The sequence below is a fragment of the Apus apus genome, chromosome 1 (genome assembly GCF_020740795.1).
Source record: "Apus apus isolate bApuApu2 chromosome 1, bApuApu2.pri.cur, whole genome shotgun sequence".
NCBI classification, from domain to species: domain Eukaryota; kingdom Metazoa; phylum Chordata; class Aves; order Apodiformes; family Apodidae; genus Apus; species Apus apus.
The window spans coordinates 28607262-28625484 of record NC_067282.1 but is presented as its reverse complement, the minus strand read 5'-3'; the positions used below and the strand labels follow the sequence as shown (position 1 = coordinate 28625484).

General features: G+C 36.6%; 1 protein-coding gene across 1 annotated transcript in view; it reads right to left on the bottom strand.

The window, feature by feature from the left end:
- KPNA3 (karyopherin subunit alpha 3) overlaps nucleotides 1-18223 on the bottom strand; it is a 53028-nt gene that overhangs the window by 2694 nt on the left and 32111 nt on the right. The window contains exons 3-16 of the mRNA XM_051622368.1: nucleotides 16441-16530; nucleotides 16197-16226; nucleotides 16059-16111; nucleotides 15874-15969; nucleotides 14755-14840; nucleotides 11722-11808; nucleotides 11159-11328; nucleotides 10017-10061; nucleotides 7497-7628; nucleotides 6397-6525; nucleotides 3804-3908; nucleotides 3596-3667; nucleotides 3334-3496; nucleotides 2331-2425 (exon numbers count right to left, since the gene is read on the bottom strand). Coding sequence (XP_051478328.1) covers nucleotides 2331-2425; nucleotides 3334-3496; nucleotides 3596-3667; nucleotides 3804-3908; nucleotides 6397-6525; nucleotides 7497-7628; nucleotides 10017-10061; nucleotides 11159-11328; nucleotides 11722-11808; nucleotides 14755-14840; nucleotides 15874-15969; nucleotides 16059-16111; nucleotides 16197-16226; nucleotides 16441-16530 — 1353 coding nt within the window. The remainder of the gene's footprint in view (nucleotides 1-2330; nucleotides 2426-3333; nucleotides 3497-3595; nucleotides 3668-3803; nucleotides 3909-6396; nucleotides 6526-7496; nucleotides 7629-10016; nucleotides 10062-11158; nucleotides 11329-11721; nucleotides 11809-14754; nucleotides 14841-15873; nucleotides 15970-16058; nucleotides 16112-16196; nucleotides 16227-16440; nucleotides 16531-18223) is intronic.

Genomic DNA, 18223 nt, shown 5'->3' with positions numbered 1-18223 from the left:
AAAGAAATAAATTATGGTTTCCCAATTCAATTCCTCAAGTACATTCACAAAGAACGACACGTCAACTGCGTTCTAACGCTATTACGGAAACAGAAAATGTAAATGGTTAGAGCCTGGCTTGATGCTTGGTCAAAGAAGTTGCTATTTTAGCTGTGCCATTTAATTTTTCAATGCCAATTTTTAGTACTTCTGGAGCTGGCTAATCACTAGTTGTGAATTCCAAAATTAGTTTTGTACTTCCTCCCATTTTCTTTCAACATGAAAACAGTTTTTATTGGCAGCTGACAGAAACACTTATATAAAGCTTAAAAGAGTTCTCAGCATCTCCTAGCAGAATCTGAAGGATTTAGATTTACTAATTTCTGAGCAGTTTTACATCACTCTCATAAGTGCAATCTGAAATATTTTTTTTAAACCAAAAGTACTTAATTACTCTACGGATATAGAATGAAAGGCTTCAATATCCATCTTCACCCAACTTCCTCACAGCTGTTAGAATGTAGGTATTTATTGCCACTATGAACGGCAAACAAGGTCAGTAGCCTCAGGATGCACAACTTCAAACCCTACCCATCCTGCTCCATACCACAGCCAGATCTGCTCTCCCAAGCACCCCACCTCTACAAACCAGGCTGCAAGGAACCACATGCCTCGTTTTAAACTGTGTCATTCTGAAGCAGGGAAGAGCCCTTGTGAGGAGTGCCTAAACAGCTTTTGGAGGGAGAGGTTCAGGCCTTTGGTGACCAGCAGTCCTCAGGAAGAAGAGTGGGGCACGCCAGGCCCAAACCGAGATGAAATCTGGTTTCAGAATGCTTTGCAAAATGTTTGTGAGTTGATAAATTAGCACTTCTGCTGAGGTACTAGAAAGTAACATTATCTAAGTTCATATGACTGTTAACACAATAAACTGAAGTCAGAAAGCCAGCAGTGCTGATCCTGAAGTCCGTGCCTGTGCACTTTACAGGGCTCAGCAAGGAGCAGATGGGATAAACAATGAAGGGATATCCAGTCGCCAGCAACATCTCACAAGAACAGAGAAGATCCTGAAGTGACAGAAGGCAGAAATACTCCTAGGCAGTCAATCTTAACACTGCCAAGCAGGCTAACATAACCACTCTCTTGTCTCCCTAGGGCAATTTCCATTTTGTTTCTGGGATGATTTTTTTTTTTGCACTGGTCCTCTAACAACAAGGGTTATTTTCCTGCTTAGAGCTACTGCCTGAAAATGTGTCTGGTTTTCAAGTTTTAACTCCTATCGCCCAATCATGAAATTTCTACAATATCAAATTTCACAACTCCCAGAAAATATGATAACAATATAAACAATAATCTGAAGTCAAGTCTTGCTCCTGAGTAAGGGACGTAAATTCAGCAAATCAGGCATAGATTGAATTGCATTAGTTTATGTAAAAAACAAATGTAAAAAAGGGAATACTAGCCTCAAAAGGGCTAATTTCCACCCACAACAACTATAGTTAACTAAAGGTAACTACCCAAGTCTCAGAGCATCATGGAGATTACTAGACACTGCTAGAGAATCATCACAGTGTAAGCAACTTTTCACGTATCTTAACTTCTGGTGCCTAGCTCTGCAGTCACAAGATGGGTCCATGAACTGAAAATTAAAAAGCCCTAAAGTTAGAGCTGGTATCTGGTGAGTTCAATTCAAGAGAAGAAGAACTGAAGACACAGTTCTGCTAGGCTGCAGAAGTGCAGACACCCTGGATGGCCTAGAAAAGGCAGTTATTATTCATCTTCAAATTACTCACTGAAGTGCTTCTGAGGGGCTCAGAAGCAGCCAGTAGCAGAAGAGCTAGAACCCAAAGGGTCAAAATATCTGATCAGGGAGCAACAAAATATAAGATGGTCTACATCAGTCACTTGCAAAAAATGTTCTGGGTTTGATGCCTTTTAATGCAGAATTCAGATCAAGCAATTCCAGAGCTGGAATACAATAATCTATCTGAAACTCAGGATACACCTCCCTGCTCCAAAGACTGATGTATGAAAAAGTAAAAAGGAGAGCCAGAGAACTGTTTGGATTCCAATCACAAGTAATTACATGTCATTTTATATATCAGTGTGACAAAATCAGGCCTGCGTCAATCAATTTACTAGGCAAAACCAGAACAATCATTTTGATGCTGCTAGAGAAAATTCTTGGTATTGAGAAACTCTCCAAAGACTTTCAATTAAGCGAAGCTGCCCTGAAAATAGAAGAGGAAAACTGAATTCCCAGATAACCTATGTTCATGACCACTAGAAATGAGGAACACTGTCAATGTACTTACTAAGCTAACACCACAGTGCATACAATTTAGCATACTTACATCATCACCAGAGAAATACTGATCTATGATTTCAAATGCTAGTTTATAAATGTCTTCATTCTCATGCTGTTGCAAGGCTTCAATTTTCTCTAACCCTGGATAAAAGAAAATAGAGTTTTGTAAGTTTAAACTGAAGTTAATTAATATTTTGAAAAAAACTACATTAGGAAAAAGAATGAAACATTACTATTGAAACATAAAAGAAAAGACGTAACTCAAGTTTGCAAATATTGTCCTATCTTTGTCTCTTTCGATGGGGGAAAAAAAGTGGTTTGTGAACCTTTGCATGCCATAGAATATCACATTTTATGAAGAAGGAATAATGGAATCTTCTCTCTTTTTAGACATAGTATGTACTACATACATAAGCTGCTACACAGTTTTTGTCCCAGTGTGCTTTCTGTGTATCACCAAATGGAAGTGGCTTCATTTGTGTGTTGAATACAAGTTTAAAACAATAAGGCAACAAAATCTCACACCAAGTACAGCTTAAAACTCTAGTTCTATTTTCAAACTGGATATGGTATAATACAAGGGAAAAACTTCTAGTATAGTAAGTTGTCAAACATTCCTTTACTGCTATCTTCCTATAATACATTAATTTGCATGTGTTAAAACTTGGATTGCAGTATTGAAAAGCCTGACTCCTCATCCTGCTTTGCTCTGTAATAAAATAATGATCCTGACAACTGCTTCCAAAGCAAAAAAACTAAAGCAAGAATTGTGAGTTTTACCACAGAACCAAAGAAATAAAATAATCAAATTAATAGAAATACCATTCTCATTTAAACCTAAAACATCTCTCAATGATTGCCTCCAGCATGACAATCCCTAAACCAAACTGAACAGGAGAAGAGTAAATTTCTCTCATTAAAGGTTTTAGTTGCTTATTCAAATAGTAAACAATGGTAAACAAATGCTATAGCAGATATGAACAGCAGCAAGGGGAAGACAGCATAATATCCACCAAATTAAATTTTTTAGAAGCCTAGCAAGCACTTACCTCCACACTCTTCTATAATTTCAGCTATTGTGCTAGCCTCATCACCAGCCATTATCAGGATGTTTTTGAGACCATCCAGAACCACCTGTACCACTTGAGAATCCTTTACTGAGAGTAGTTTGCAGAATGGTGGGATTACATTTTGCTGTACAAGATATTCAACCTAAATAACAAAAAACATAAGTGCTTTCAACACTGTGCCTCTTACAAATGGCTGCATGTGTAACATTTTAGTGACAATTTGAAATCCTACTACACATACCTGATCTTTTCTCCCACTTATTGTCAAATTGCTAATTGCCCAAGCAGCTTCCTTTTGTGTTCCGAAGTCCCCCTAAAAAAAGAAAATTAATAGCTCATTAAAATCAGCATGGAAACATCTGCCAAGCTTATTATTAAAAATCATACACTCCTCATGTCAGATTTATAAAAAGAGAATGACAACTTGCATAGTTGATAGTTTGACTGACCTTAGCCAGCTGGTGTATGATCATAGGGATTAGCCCAGCATCTATTACAGCCTGAACTTGTTGCTGGTTTCCTGCTGTGATATTGGAAAGGAACCAAACTGCTTCCTACAATTGGACAAAATAAAAAAGCAAAATACTTTTTAAAAAAAAAAATAGTCAACAGATGGAAAAAAAGCCCAAACCAACCAAATGAAACAACTTCAAAGCCTAATATCGTACCATGACCAATCACTAAACAGAGCCTCCAGGTTTCCTTCCCAGTAGCACTTTTAGCACACACACTTTTATTGCACTGTAAAAGCCAAGCACATAAGGAATCAATGTAAAACTGATATTATTAATTCACAGGCCCAGATTATTACTTGTATGTACAAGGACTGTCTCCACATAATGAGAGCAATACTGACTTAAGCCTTACATTCACTTTGCACTGCTGGAGTCATGGCCATGTTTTCAAATTAGGATCAGTTTTGCAAAAAAAGAAAAACTGGTAAAACATCATCTAAAAAAGGACTTGTCCTATAGTATTTGACTTAACAGCTCAGCAGTAGCTTTCTGTGCTGATACAAGAATGACCAGCTCCAGGTCCCACTGTCTTCCTGAAACATGAAGTGAAGCTCAGAAAACTCTTTCAAAGCCTCTCAGTATCAGACAGGACTCTAAGTCCTGAGACCCTACTCAGCAATTAACTCCTTCAGATGGTTCACTGGCACAGCTAACACCTATCTCATGGCTGCTACAAGTTCCTGGTTACAAAGGGGAATACTTGTCAAGGCAATCCAGCACATCTTAAAAAGCTTCCCATCTTTAGTAAAGAAAAAACAGATGTGGCAAGCAGCCAGTTATGCAGTACTTCAATAAAAAAACATAATGGGTTCAATTTTTTTAGGAATGTATATCTGCTTTTATTTCTATTTGCCTCACACAATGTATACTTAAATCTCAAAGCATTTACAGACTCCTCGTATACAAATATAATTCCTGTCTTGGCATTCAAAAGCTCTTCATCATTCTTTTCAGAGAGCTACAGAAGCGCAGGCAGAAGTAAATCACAGCAGTTTGAGCTGTCAAAGTTGACTTCTTCAGAGCTCCTGGCAGTCAAGGGGCCTAAGGAAACACAGATTCCTCATGAGTAGTTTTCCCCTCAGTGATACATTAAATGGGGGAATCACACAGGTGTCCCAGTTTGAGCCAGGATGAAGCCAATTTTCTTTCTACTGACTTTTGGTTTTCCTTCAGTGAACTCTCTTTTAAGCAGCACACTTGCTGAAAGTAGCAGCAAGTTTTTCAGCCTGTGGACTGATAATGTCTGAACGTTTATAGTTACTGCTGAGAGACCAAGGCCACTTTGCTCCCCTTGTTGCATCTGCTGCTTCAGACACCAAAGGAGCAGAAGAGTTGTATTTACAGCCCTTCTGTAGGGAGGAGGGGACTAGACAGATGACAAAATTTGCCAAAAAGATTATTCCAGACCACTGTGTCACCATCGGTATAAATTCAGGGATCACAGAAGTAACTTTCTTCCTCCTTCTTCTTCCACCCCTGGCTGGGGTCCAGGGAGGACTGCATCTGTTCATCTCCTTTGATCCCTAGGCCTGTGCATTCCTGTCCTTCATACCTCTACCCTCAGCTCCTGTCTGCCCTGCCACTATCTCTGGAAGCAGTTTTGGACCGTTCTGGGACAAGGGAGTATACTGGGAATTGCTGGGGGTAGGCGACAGGGGTTTTGCACATTCCTGCACATATTTGTATATATTTGTACATATTTTCTTTTATCACTAGTATTTCATTAAAGCCGTCTAGTCTAGTTTTCAATCTGGAAGCCTCTCTCCTTATTCCCTCTCCTTTCCTTATCTGGGTGGGAGGGATTAGAGAACATTATTGTCGTTAGTTTAATTGCTGATCCTGTGTTAAACTCTGACAGTAAGACAAACAAAAAAGGCTTCTCCTCAGCCAGCCCCACTTTTGCAGTGGAAGATGACAAGATGATTAAAAAAACCTGCCAATAACATGAAATACAACTATGGAAAAGAGGGCACTGATCACTTTCATGTAACTTCCTCTCTTCCCTCCAGTCTTTGCAGCAGTGACATTAACTCTGCCAAAAGGAAGGAGAGGAAAACGCAAGGACCACTTTCAGAAAAGTACAGTGGTGCTCCCTACACATCCCAGAAGGTGAAGATGGACAAGAGAACAAACTCCACCAGGAAAAGATACAGTAGAAAAACTGGATCAGTCTTAGTCTACTCACTGGACTCAAGCAAAAGTAATGATCTTTAGTTATGAAAAACTGTAACACAAGTTAGCCAGTTACTCACTTTGCAAATGAAAAAAAAAATCTCACTCCAAACCAAAACCCATCTGTCCACCCTAAAAACATCAACTCTAATGTATGGATCCTCACTACAGCTGTTTGGCTTTAGACCTAATTAAGCACCAGCCTGAAAGGTTGCATCTTTATACAAAATTGCCCAGATGCTGGAAATAACAGCATGTATTTCCAAGAGGATTTCCAAGAAATCCTCCTGTAATATTCTACAGACTGGTTCATTTCTTAAACAAAAAGATCAAGTCAGGAAGAAACAAATAATACCTTGTTTATCTTCTCTTTTGGATGCGTCAGGAGATTTGGGAAATAAGACAAAACATCACAATTGAGAACAACTTGTGTCTGTTCATCAGTACCAGTTACTATGTTGCCTACTGCTCTCAGTGCTGCTGTCTGAATATCCAAAGTGGGAAGGAAAGAAAATTGCGTGTTAAAGACATTGCTGTTACTTATGCTAAAACAAACATAATTTTAAAACGTCTCTTTATAAAAACACTTTGCAAAATACAATTTAGCACTTCACCCTCTGAGCTACATCTAAAAATGGATACTCTTTCATCAAAACAGAAACGCACAGTGCAGCATTTTATTGAACAGACATGCTGCAGCTCAACTCTTAAGAGTGTAAAGATTAGAAGTTAAAATAATATTAAAAAATAGAAAGTTAATTCATCATGCATCATATCTGACTTACAACTATGCTGTTTCTAGGCTTTGACTTCATCTGCCAAGGTTGCTTACTTCTCCATTAAGCTCTTCACTACATTTTTTTCTTACTGACTCGGTTGACTTTCAGAATTGGACTTTATGTCTCAGTTAGTAAATGCTTTTAGTCTCCCTTCATCTTTGAAATTAAACAAACAAGCTCAGTTAACTAGCTACCACTTGTAGCTAGTGAGAAATTTACTAAAAGGGCTCAGCATCTGCAAATACTTTAACATTTGAAAGATCCCAAAATAAAGTGACTCCCATGAGCTTTTCAGACAGAATATGCACAGCAATGTGTGCTGCAACAGAATACAGTGGATGTAACTTGAATTCTGTAAAATGTAAAATCTGATGTCATTAAATATTTTAGGAATACAAAAGGAAGACACCCCATGTAATCACATAATGGAAGTTAACGTAACATGTCACTTTACTTAAAACTGTATTAGAACTGTTTTGTTCAAGTTTTATTTAATTTTAATAACCTTTTTGCCCCAGTGTAGGTAACATTTTTGTTCAATTTTACCTGTAACATCAAATGCTAAAAAGAACTGTAACAAAACAAATGCCCATCACAGTACTCCATTAATAAATACACTAACACACATTTTTTTAGAAAATAGCCTTATGAAGAACAGCAACTGAACCAGACTTACTTGAACTTTAACCTCCTGATGACTCAGAAGGGGAACTAGAAAAGGTACAACTCCTGAATCAATCACCATTTGTATCTGTTCATTTCCACCATCTGTTAAGTAGGACAAAGCCCAAACAGTGTCCACGAGAATCTACAAATTAGACAGAATGTGGATTACACATTGAACAGTAAAATCCATACAATGGAGGCTTAATTTAGTGATCAACATTTCACATGTCTGGAGGGGAAAAAAGAACATGCAATTTAGTTACAGGAAAAACTCAAACATTATGACTAGACCTAACCAGTAAACTGGTAATTACTACGTACAACTCTGAAAACTAGGGCCATTTGTTCCATAACAATAATTTCCATATGTCCTCTGTCCAATTATTTTTTTTTTATTAAATACCACATTTTGGTACATACAGTGACAGTATACATCATCTCACAAATGTAAACTGCTGGACTCAATTTGCATTTCATAGATAACCAGCTCAGATAGGCAGTTGTGCCAGGAACAGAAGACAATACAACCCAGCCTATAATTTGCTATCATTTGTTACCTGTGCAATCTTTTGATTACAGAATAACTAAGTTGCCTCAGTCTCTAGTCCGTCTACCTAAACCGTAGCATTTCTGATCCATAGTGCAGTTCAGAAGTGGAACTGCAAACTATTCTGGATGTTTGCCTTTTTCTGCCTTCATATTAAGATTAAAATCCACAGCAAAGGAGAGGAGTGCTTATACCAACTAAAGGACTAGCAACTATTGTAAAGTAGCAACTGGAAAGCAGAGAAATTACTATCATGCAGGGCAATCTTACTCTCTTAAAGAAAATAAAGACTACATCAGTGATGACTTGATAAGGATGATTTGAGAGGCCTCAAAAAGGAAAGGTAGAATAGTTACAGTCATTAAAGGTAGTATCTGAAGCAGACATAAAGCCAGCAGAAAGAGGGATATCACATCTCGTCAAGATGACATCAGGAACTGCAGGAAGGAAAACTGGGACCCCACTGAGGACATAATCTGCTGCAGTATCTAGATCTATTCTACTCTTAAAACAGGTACCTGTTCAAAATTTCGACCTATTAAGACAGCTACATGCTACAGTACTAAAACAGGAAGGACTTTGAAGTCCTGGCCCACAGGCTGCTTCCACCCAGCTCCTGGAACCAGACAGCACAGACCTAATGCTTTCTTGACACAGCCTGCTGCTGCCTTCACCTGCTAATGCCACAGAGACAGCAGAACGTGCTGCAGTGGAGCCAGTATCACAGCAGAAGCAGTGAGAGATGGTGCCTCACCAGTTTGCTGCCCCACAGCCCTGCTGGTGACAAGAGCAGCAGCCACCAGAAGCGCTTGCAGGACTGTTGGCTGACCTACCTGCATCACTGACTCATCTCCAAAGATACGTTTGCTGCTCCTGTACAGAGAGGCTGGGACCAGACTGGTACCTCCAAACTAGCACCTGACTCTCAGGATCAAAAAGACGGGCACCCTAGTTGAGATCAGTCAAAACCTGGCATCACATAGTCTCATATCTACTTCAAGAAGCTCTCACACAATCATCGCTTGCAAAACCTTTCAAATTTGGCAGGGAAAAAACTGTCTATAAGTTAGATGTATGGTTTTGCTATTAATTTCCATTCAAGTTTGCCCAAATTACAAATTGGAAAGCTCACTTCACCATTAAAAGAGCAGCAGAAACACCACCACTACCACAGCGTGGAGGTAACCAAAGATAGTTCCACCTTATGTTCTATCTCCAGACCCACCACGAAAGTTTTATTCATGCTTACCTAAGTTAAAAGATCAGTACACGGAGCAAGAACCAAATACATTACAAAGTTCTAATGGGAGAAGAACAGCTCAGTATCCCTTAGTTACACACATCTTTGGTCCTGAAGTCCCAATATAAGACTTCAGGAAATAAGTCCACGCCTTTACCACTTTACTCAGAAAATATATGTAAACCTATTGATCAGGAATGTGGGAAGTACTGAAAATTTAGTACTAAAAACATGAAGAAAAGTTGCCAAAGGTGCCACAAAACAATAGTTTATTACTGTTTAAGTATATTTTTACATGTGATTTTCCTAGTTAAAAAGGAAAGTCAGGCACCCAGCAGGTTACAGAACTCAAGATTTACCCAAATGATCATGGCATCTGATTGGACTGATATGTAGAATTATATGCACTTTTTCTACACATGCATTATGTATCATCTATGTAAAACTATAAATTTGGGCAGAATTAAAGTGAAGCTGATGGCAAAGCTGGCATTTTAAATTTCTAGTGCTCAATTCTGCCAGATAGGATTTTCTATGTAGTTTCTAATGTAAAGGAGAAAGAAACCCCAAACTTTTAGAAAAGATATTTCAGAAACAGTGTTTAGACATTCTTTTTCATGCTCTAAATTACTACAATTATATTAGTCTTCATATTTAATAGTGCATTTACTACTTAATTATATATAAATTAACACACAAAACCGAGTTTGCCACTTACTTCTAAAACTTTAGAAATTACTTACGTTTATATCTGTATGGTAAATGAGAACACACAATGCTGGCAAAATCTGAAAAGAAGTTCATCAGTCATTACAGTAGAATATAATTGGCAGTACAATCACAAATCCAAGTATTACAGTCAGAAAGCTTAGCTTGAGACTGCATTAGCATATTGCATTCACACAATTCCCAGCAGCTGGTCATTCCCTCAAAGTGTGTGTGTGTGGATATATATATACATACACACATATAAATCTAAAATTCATAAAAATACAAGGCAGTACTATATTTCAAAGACACACAGACAGTAGACTATTGAGGGAAAACAAGCAAACAGAGATAAGACTTCCTTCTGCTTTTTTGAAAGCTTTCTTACCACACAATACAATAAAAATCATTTGCCTAACATCAATACATAAAATACCTCTTGGATTAAAGTAAAATTTTATTTTTGTATTCACATATGGAGAAAATATAAAACCGAGCCATGATAGGACTGCTTAGAATAGGGATTTTTATTTGGTATTACAAGTATTACTTGTAAAAGTTTCCCCATTCTCTGCTACGTTTGAAGAATTTCATTGAAGTATAGTTGCCAACAGCAATATTATACTTCACCTGGCTTCAAAAATGCTAACTACACTTGGGACATCATTAAGAACTTTACAAACATTACAACTATAGTTCTAGACAAAGAGCACCACCTTATTAGCTGTGCTTACTACTCTATAAAAGGTGCATTCACTCCATTCACCAGTTTAAAAGGATTTTCAGATGCTTGTCTTCTCAAGTAGGGACTTGATATTGCATGTTCACACTAGCTGAAAACAGACTCCACTACATTCACCAGTTTACTTACATTCTCTCTTACTAAAAATAACATTTGAATACTTCTATATACAGAATCATGTTTGAAGTACTTTTTATAAAAACATGAAATACTAAGTATGTTAACACTTTCTAGTGTCAATTTTTTATTGTGTCTCTTTTAATATAAGGCTCATCAGTCTTTAGTCTTACTCAGTCAAGTAACTTCATTTTAAAACTTGTAAGTGGTACAAGACAGTGGCAAATAACATGCATAAATTCATAGTATGGCAATGTAAAACATTTGGCCTCTAGCCCAGAGTATAAAAAATGATCTGTCTTGTAATTCTTTATTTACCTCCTGAACTGTCTCCATAGGCGGTGGGGGGTCCTTATTCCTGCAGAGATTTACAATGACCCATGTGACGTTCCGAAGGAAGGTGATGGGAATGGAAGGATTGATGAAGGACAGAAGAGGTTTGACAACTCCCAGTGATATGACATAATCTCTACACTGAGGACCATCACCTACAGAAATGAAAATTGTTGTAAAAGAAATTACATTAAAAATGGAAAATCTTGAAATGTATGCAATGACATGTCGGGATACTGAAATTCTATGTTTCCTCACCAATAGTCTCTACTACTAAAAGATCATGTTCAATTAAATATACATACGTACGGATATGTATGTATATTTTACAAGACACAAAATTTATCCTGTTAATATTTTGTGTAGCAAGAGACACTATTCTTTTGAAAAAGCAGGATGTACATAGGTAATTCTGGCCATGTAAAAATTATATCAAGTCACAGAATTTAGAGGAAACATAGTCTTATATGATAATGCCAATGTTCCAAAAGTCATATTCTAAAATGAAACACTCCCTGGATTCAAATCATTCTAACAAAAAGAGTTACCTATGATATTCCCAAGAGCCCAGACAGCTTGCTCACAGACATTCTGGTGTGGCGAATGAAGTAGTCTCAAGAAGAGGGGTACTGCATCTGCAGAAGGCAAAGAGTGGTTTTGTTTTTACTGGAACATGGTATATGCACAATACTTCCACTGATTAACACTTTCACTACCATGCCTTATACCAAGACGCATGTTTCTATTATGAAAAGCACACAAAACCTCAGTTAGTTAAATTTCTATTCACGTCTAGAGGGGAAAAAATAAAGACTTGAGAACAAGCAACTATGAAACAACCATACTGCCCACATTCAAATATTTCCCTGTATTTCTCACAATTATGAGAAAGAGCCTCAAGTATGTAGGTGTTAGGTTTAACATCCTGGTAATTCACATTTTCCAGTTATCCAAGATCACAAGATGTACCTAGCAGAATGACGTGCCTACTTGTGCAAACGTGCTTCAAATCTTGACTGTAAGAAAATAGCTTCCTCCCAAGAGCTGGCTATAGTTAGTTTCCACATGGAGTGAAGATTTACATCCATCTGCCAGTCCTAAGACGTGTTCTAATTTGCTCTTATATACTCCATTCAACATACCAGATTAAGGAAGTGGTACTGATTTTAGATATCAGTCTCTGCTGAATTAAATAAATTTAACAGAGCTACAAAAGTATTCCTCTAGTATTCCCATGCACTACTTTCCTTCAAACAATCCACACTGTTTGAAAGACAGTAATACTTGCAGCAGTTTTTTGTATCTATATATGATCATACTCATCCTACAGTCTTTCTGAGCAAAATAGATCAATTTATATACTGTTGAAGGGGAGACTGTTTTTTAATTGTAAAAACAGATCCAGAAATTTAAAAAAATTGCAACACAATTTGTGAGCAACTGTGAATCAATACTCTGTTGATAATTTAACATGTGATAATGAGCCAAAACCACCTGATGTATTTTCCTGAAAAACAGTGTGACGACGAGTAAAGGCAACCTAGAACTCCCTTCCGTGGCCTAGATGAGTAATTCAGCAACTGTCTACAACTGACAAGTGTTGAGGGGCAGCAGCACACTGCTGCTTAAGAACACTCACTCTCTTCTTGTAACAATCATCCCACTTCCATTAGCTCAAGTGGAATATTCTAGCTTCCTTGTCAGTCATTACTGAGATTACACTTCACTCATATATGTATTCAACATATGTCAGAGGGGACAGCCAAGTATGTAGTTTACATTAGATTGCAATCCTGGTCTGCTTTCCAAAGTACAAATGAAGTTATTTCCTATCAGCACTCAGGCTTGAGGGCAGTCTGAGAAAGCACAAGTTGCAGGTTATTCGATCTACTGCTGCTAAAAAATTAATTACTTCTTCTCCAAATTGGCTCCTGCCAAGAGCTATTCTGTGCGTATAGTACTTCTCCTCTTCTCCTGGGCCTTCCAACTACCATCTGCCCCTCTTGATTGCAGGAGTTGCTTTCTTTTGTACTTAGGCTGCAGCAGCCTCTGGCCTGTGGCTGTTTCCTCAAACAATCTCTTACCAAAAGAGAGCAGAGTTAGGAGGATGTTTCCCTTAGTCATCTCCCAGCCAAAGCAGCAAGACTTTTAGACTAAACTTCTTCCATTTTCTCTTCAGGATTAAAGCTTGAGAAATGCTTTTTGCTTCTCTCAAGTAACTATCACATTTTCTTCTTTTCAAGCATTAGCTAAACAGATTTTGGGACAGACATATTCCAGCTTGAACTCCCAGTAATTGTTTAGGTAACAACAATGCTTTTGGCCATGCTGTACATATTTTCATTCTAATTTTAATTTTTACTTTGAGATTTTTCCAGATTTTTTTTCTGCAAAGCTAAGACTATGATCAGCCTTTTCATTAGATTAATTCATTCAAATATGGTAACATAGTGGGACTTGATAAAGGAAGAAAATTATTACTAACCAATGAACAAGCTGGGAAGGATGGAAAAACTTGGGAATAGACTTCCCAAGATATTTAGACACCAGAAAAGCAATCTAAAACCAGAAGTGCCCAACCATATCAGGATTTTTTGAAACAAATTAAAGATGTTTATTTTTCTTAAAAGGCTTTGGATTTTTAACCAAAGCTCATTTTGGTAAAAGCATTCTCACTCTAGTCATCCAGTATCTAATCTATGTAGAATGTGACAACTAGTGAGATTTTTATTAGCTATTAAAATATACAAACCAGAATTTTTATTTGAAAGGCAGGTTCATACAGTTAAAATAAAAAGAAATCAAATAACTAAGTCACTGATTTCCCATATAAAAACACTGACTCAGTAAGTCAAGACAATTTATCATAAAATTGATTATCGAATGTCTCCTGCTTAGTGACAGAATGTTGTATTTAGCATAAAGGTGATTGGTTTAAGATAAGCATGCTGATATATAAAGGTTACATCTATAATCCTGAAAAATTAATTAGATTAATTCATCTTCAATTAACTTCAGAGTTTATTTCTCTTCTCATAATAGAAGTCTCACTGGTTGGTTAAGCAAGAAACGAAGGCAGCGCAACAAACACTGCGTCTTTACGAGATACTAATCACATGGTGATGGAAAGGATGGCAACTTTCTTAGCTCTGTATTTAAATGGGCAACCTTACATAATGCTAGGTATTTGAAAACTTTAGTAAGATTTATGAACATCCCTTTGAGGTATAAAGAATTACTTGCTAACAAGATTTAGTTATACGGGGTTTAGTGGTACATGATTGCAGAAATCAACTCAAGGATTAGAAAGGACTACAATTTTTTTTACATTCTCAGTACATCATCTGTCAATCTCTGTCTTCTTTATGGGAAAAATCAGGTCTGGGATTCCTTAGTATGAAATCGTTAGTGACAAACATGTTAATGTTTAAGAGCAAACGTTGAATTGTTTTAAAGAGGATAGACATGCATTTATTATTTTAATGGTTTTGATTAAAAAAAGGCATTTGTTATCCAAATATCCCCTCTTCCCTTTTACCCACAAGATCAACCAACCCCAAAAGGAAAATCATCATACTTACTAGACTGTACAACAGCTTGAGTCTGTGCAGAAGTCCCTGATGCTATGTTAGTCAATGCCCACGCAGCTTCAAATTGTAATGAAGGGCTGTAATTAAATAATTTTACAGTAATAAGTTGAAATACGATCTGTATATTATTTCACGGTTCATTTCAGCATTACTAGCTGTATCCACTCTGAGACACTCTACGTTTAAGTAGTGCCACTAGGCTTAAAGTTAAAAAAAAAAGTAAAAAAAAATTATAAGCCTTGACATTTCAGAGTAAAAGATAGAAAAAAGATTTAACATTCCATTAACTTATATAATCTACCCCATCATTCTGACTTTGTATTAGTAGTAAAAATAAACGCAGCAATACTTGTCAAAGCACACACTAACCAATTAAGCTGACCATGACTCTAGTCAATTAATTATCTCCTGTATGAAAGATTTCTAGCACCTCTTATAATAAAATTGAATTATGCCTCTCTAATGGGTAATAGAGACCTCTTCACATCCAACTCATCCAAACCCATTCATATTTAGTGAACAATATGCAACTGCCTCACTGTCATTAGCAGTTCTCAATAAATTTACCATGTCTGATCATAACTAATAAAAACTTGGCCTAACATTACATCCCAGATCAAGTGTAAGCTGGCACACTGGGATAAAGACATTTTTCTGCTCCATCACAGACATCTTGGAAGAGATGTTCCTCAGCTTTCATAATATTTGTAACTAATTTTATCTGCATCTAGTAAGTCTTGTTTTAATACTAGCATGATCCTTTCTTTTGATATTGATGCTAGATTTTTCCCCTGCCTTCACACAAATACATGCAGCAAGCCTGAGGCAAGTTTCTTAAAAACAGTTAACAAAAAAAGTCTGAAATATTCAAAACCAGTGAGAAATTTGGTAAGGTTTCATTAGCTGGATATACTCTTGCAAGGTCTAAAAAATGAAAGGACATTTCAGTGGCAGAGTAAATACTCATGAAGGATTTATAGTATATCATCATGGAATATGATCCACTGTAATAGATTACACAGTGCTATGAATCTTCAGTGTCATTTGAAAGTAGATGTTTTGTTGAATGCAGATTTTAGTAAAGGTGAACATTTAAAAAAGTATACTTACTTATCATCCCTTTCTAGGCATTTAACCAGAATTGGCAAAATTCCTGATTTTATTAAGTCATCAATAGGTGGATTTCTGTCACTGGATAGGAGTTTTCTGTGAAATTAAATGTAAAAGTAAAATAAGTAACTTCCGTAACGAAAAAAGCATAGGAAACACACCTCTGTGCCTTTATCTATTTTTACCTTGCAGCTTGGACAGCACTCAGTTGGATCACTGGGTTGTCACTTGTGGCGTTCTGAAAATAACAAAAAACAAACCAGTAAAAAAAAAAAAGCACAGCACATGCATTTTTATTAAAAAAATCATTAAATGTAACATACCTGCAGTATAGCTTCTAGTGTTACGTTTTGCTTGAAAAGAAAAAAAAAGTTTTAGTAATTAATTTTGCTGCTAAATGATATAATTTAAAACATTTAATAAAATCAACCTAATTTTAAAAGCATATAAGTTCATAATTTTGCTTTCAAGTAACTGCAAGACTCCCAGTGTTAAAGTAAAACCAAAATGTATTGCTTTTGGACACCACCAAAGTTTTAAAAATAATTCTAGAATCAAGGAACTTACTGCTTTGAAGTCAGCATCAACATCAGAATCTTCTAAACTTTCTTCTTGCGGAACATTTCTTTTTTTCAAAAGATGTTCATCTCTTTTGTTCTGTAAAGCAGTGACAAAAAATAGAGACACTTAATGCACAGGGTGATGATGCAATGGTCCCTTTCAAAAGAAAAGTTTAGATAAAATTGCTTTCATAAAGGCATTTGTAACTGCAAATAGAATTCACAGTATTTCAGCTCCAAGGATCTAGCAGCTTGCTAATCACAGACAGAACTACGACAATCCACAACATGTGAATGAAATAAAACTTGCTGTTTGGGGATCAATTTTCTAACAGACCTTTACAATACACATAGAGCTGCATGACATTAATGTTTAGCCACACGTGACAAATTATTTTCCAGTGTAAGATCAGTTCTCAGGTAAGCCTACTTCAAAGTTCCTGGTTACACGTATTTTCATCTTGTGGGTGAAAGCAGCACGCTCCGTACACTATTTCCCACTGACATTGTTAGCCTAATTCCTGATTTACAACAATGCACCTTCCAGAATTAGCTCCTTTAAGGAATTACTGAAGAAAAAAAAAAACAACTTTTCAGTGGTAAAGTACCATTTAACATCGCCACCTTGCTTAGTTAGAAAAAAACTGAACACCTAAAGGCCTAATATAAAAAGAAAGGAATCAAATAATCAATTGTTACTGTGCCTGTATGTGCTTTTTTACAAATTTAAAATGTCCTAAAAGTATTATTCTGAATGTATGAAGCAGTTATTTCTAAATTTTAGACTTTATATTTTGCTTGGTATGTCTAGAGGTACAATCAAAGACAGAAAGGGCAATGGAAGATGATTATGCATGTATATATGAACATCTTTTTATGGTGTTTTGATTTGTGTTTGTTTTTAACAGTGCGTTATTATTTCAGTCTCTAATGAAGCAAATAATTGAAAAGATGTAACAAACAGCTGTAACATCTAAAACAAATATACTAGCAAGGAAAGGCAGGATTTTCAGTTTCCAAACAATTAACTGACAACCATAGGGTACTGACTGGAGATGATATCATGCTTTGCTTGTAGAACATATAAAAGCTCCCGAAGAGGATAATGTTTCGAAGGAGACCCTAATATTTTATTTTATTTTAGAAAAAACAGCAAGCTCAGATCCAAAATTTCTGGGACTTGCTTACTTTTTAGATATTTGAAAAGAATTTAAAACAACCTTTCCAGCCTCACTTTGAAAGGCTCTCAAGCAATATATTGTTTTTTGTCATGTAAGAGAATGCTTAAAACAATAAACAAGCACCAGAATTAAACAGCCATTTAATGCAGAACACAATGCTCCACAAACTTAGCATAGTTTAATTTTTGTCAAGTCTAAGCAGAGAAACTAAATCTCCAAAGAGCACATCAGATCACCTAGATTAGCTACGAGAGCCTCTCCAGAGCTGCAGAGTAATGGCAGTGTCCTTGGAGCACATCCATTCAGACAAGCACTGAAGTTATTTTGTTGTCAAGCGTTTTTGGAGAGAAGGAAGATGCAAATGAGCAGGCTGAGCAAACAGTGCTATGCAGACAAACTGCATCGGGCAGCTCCTTCACACTGAAGGATGCATTCACCATAAAGACCTACAATATATTTATTTTCCACACTAAGTACTGGCTACTGCCATTTTAAGAAAAGAGCAAACATCATTTAACCCCAGCCAATCTGGATTTCTCAAGAACAACACCTTTTCCTACTGGTTGTCTAAACTATATTGCTTTGGCAACTGCAGGGACCAGACCCAAT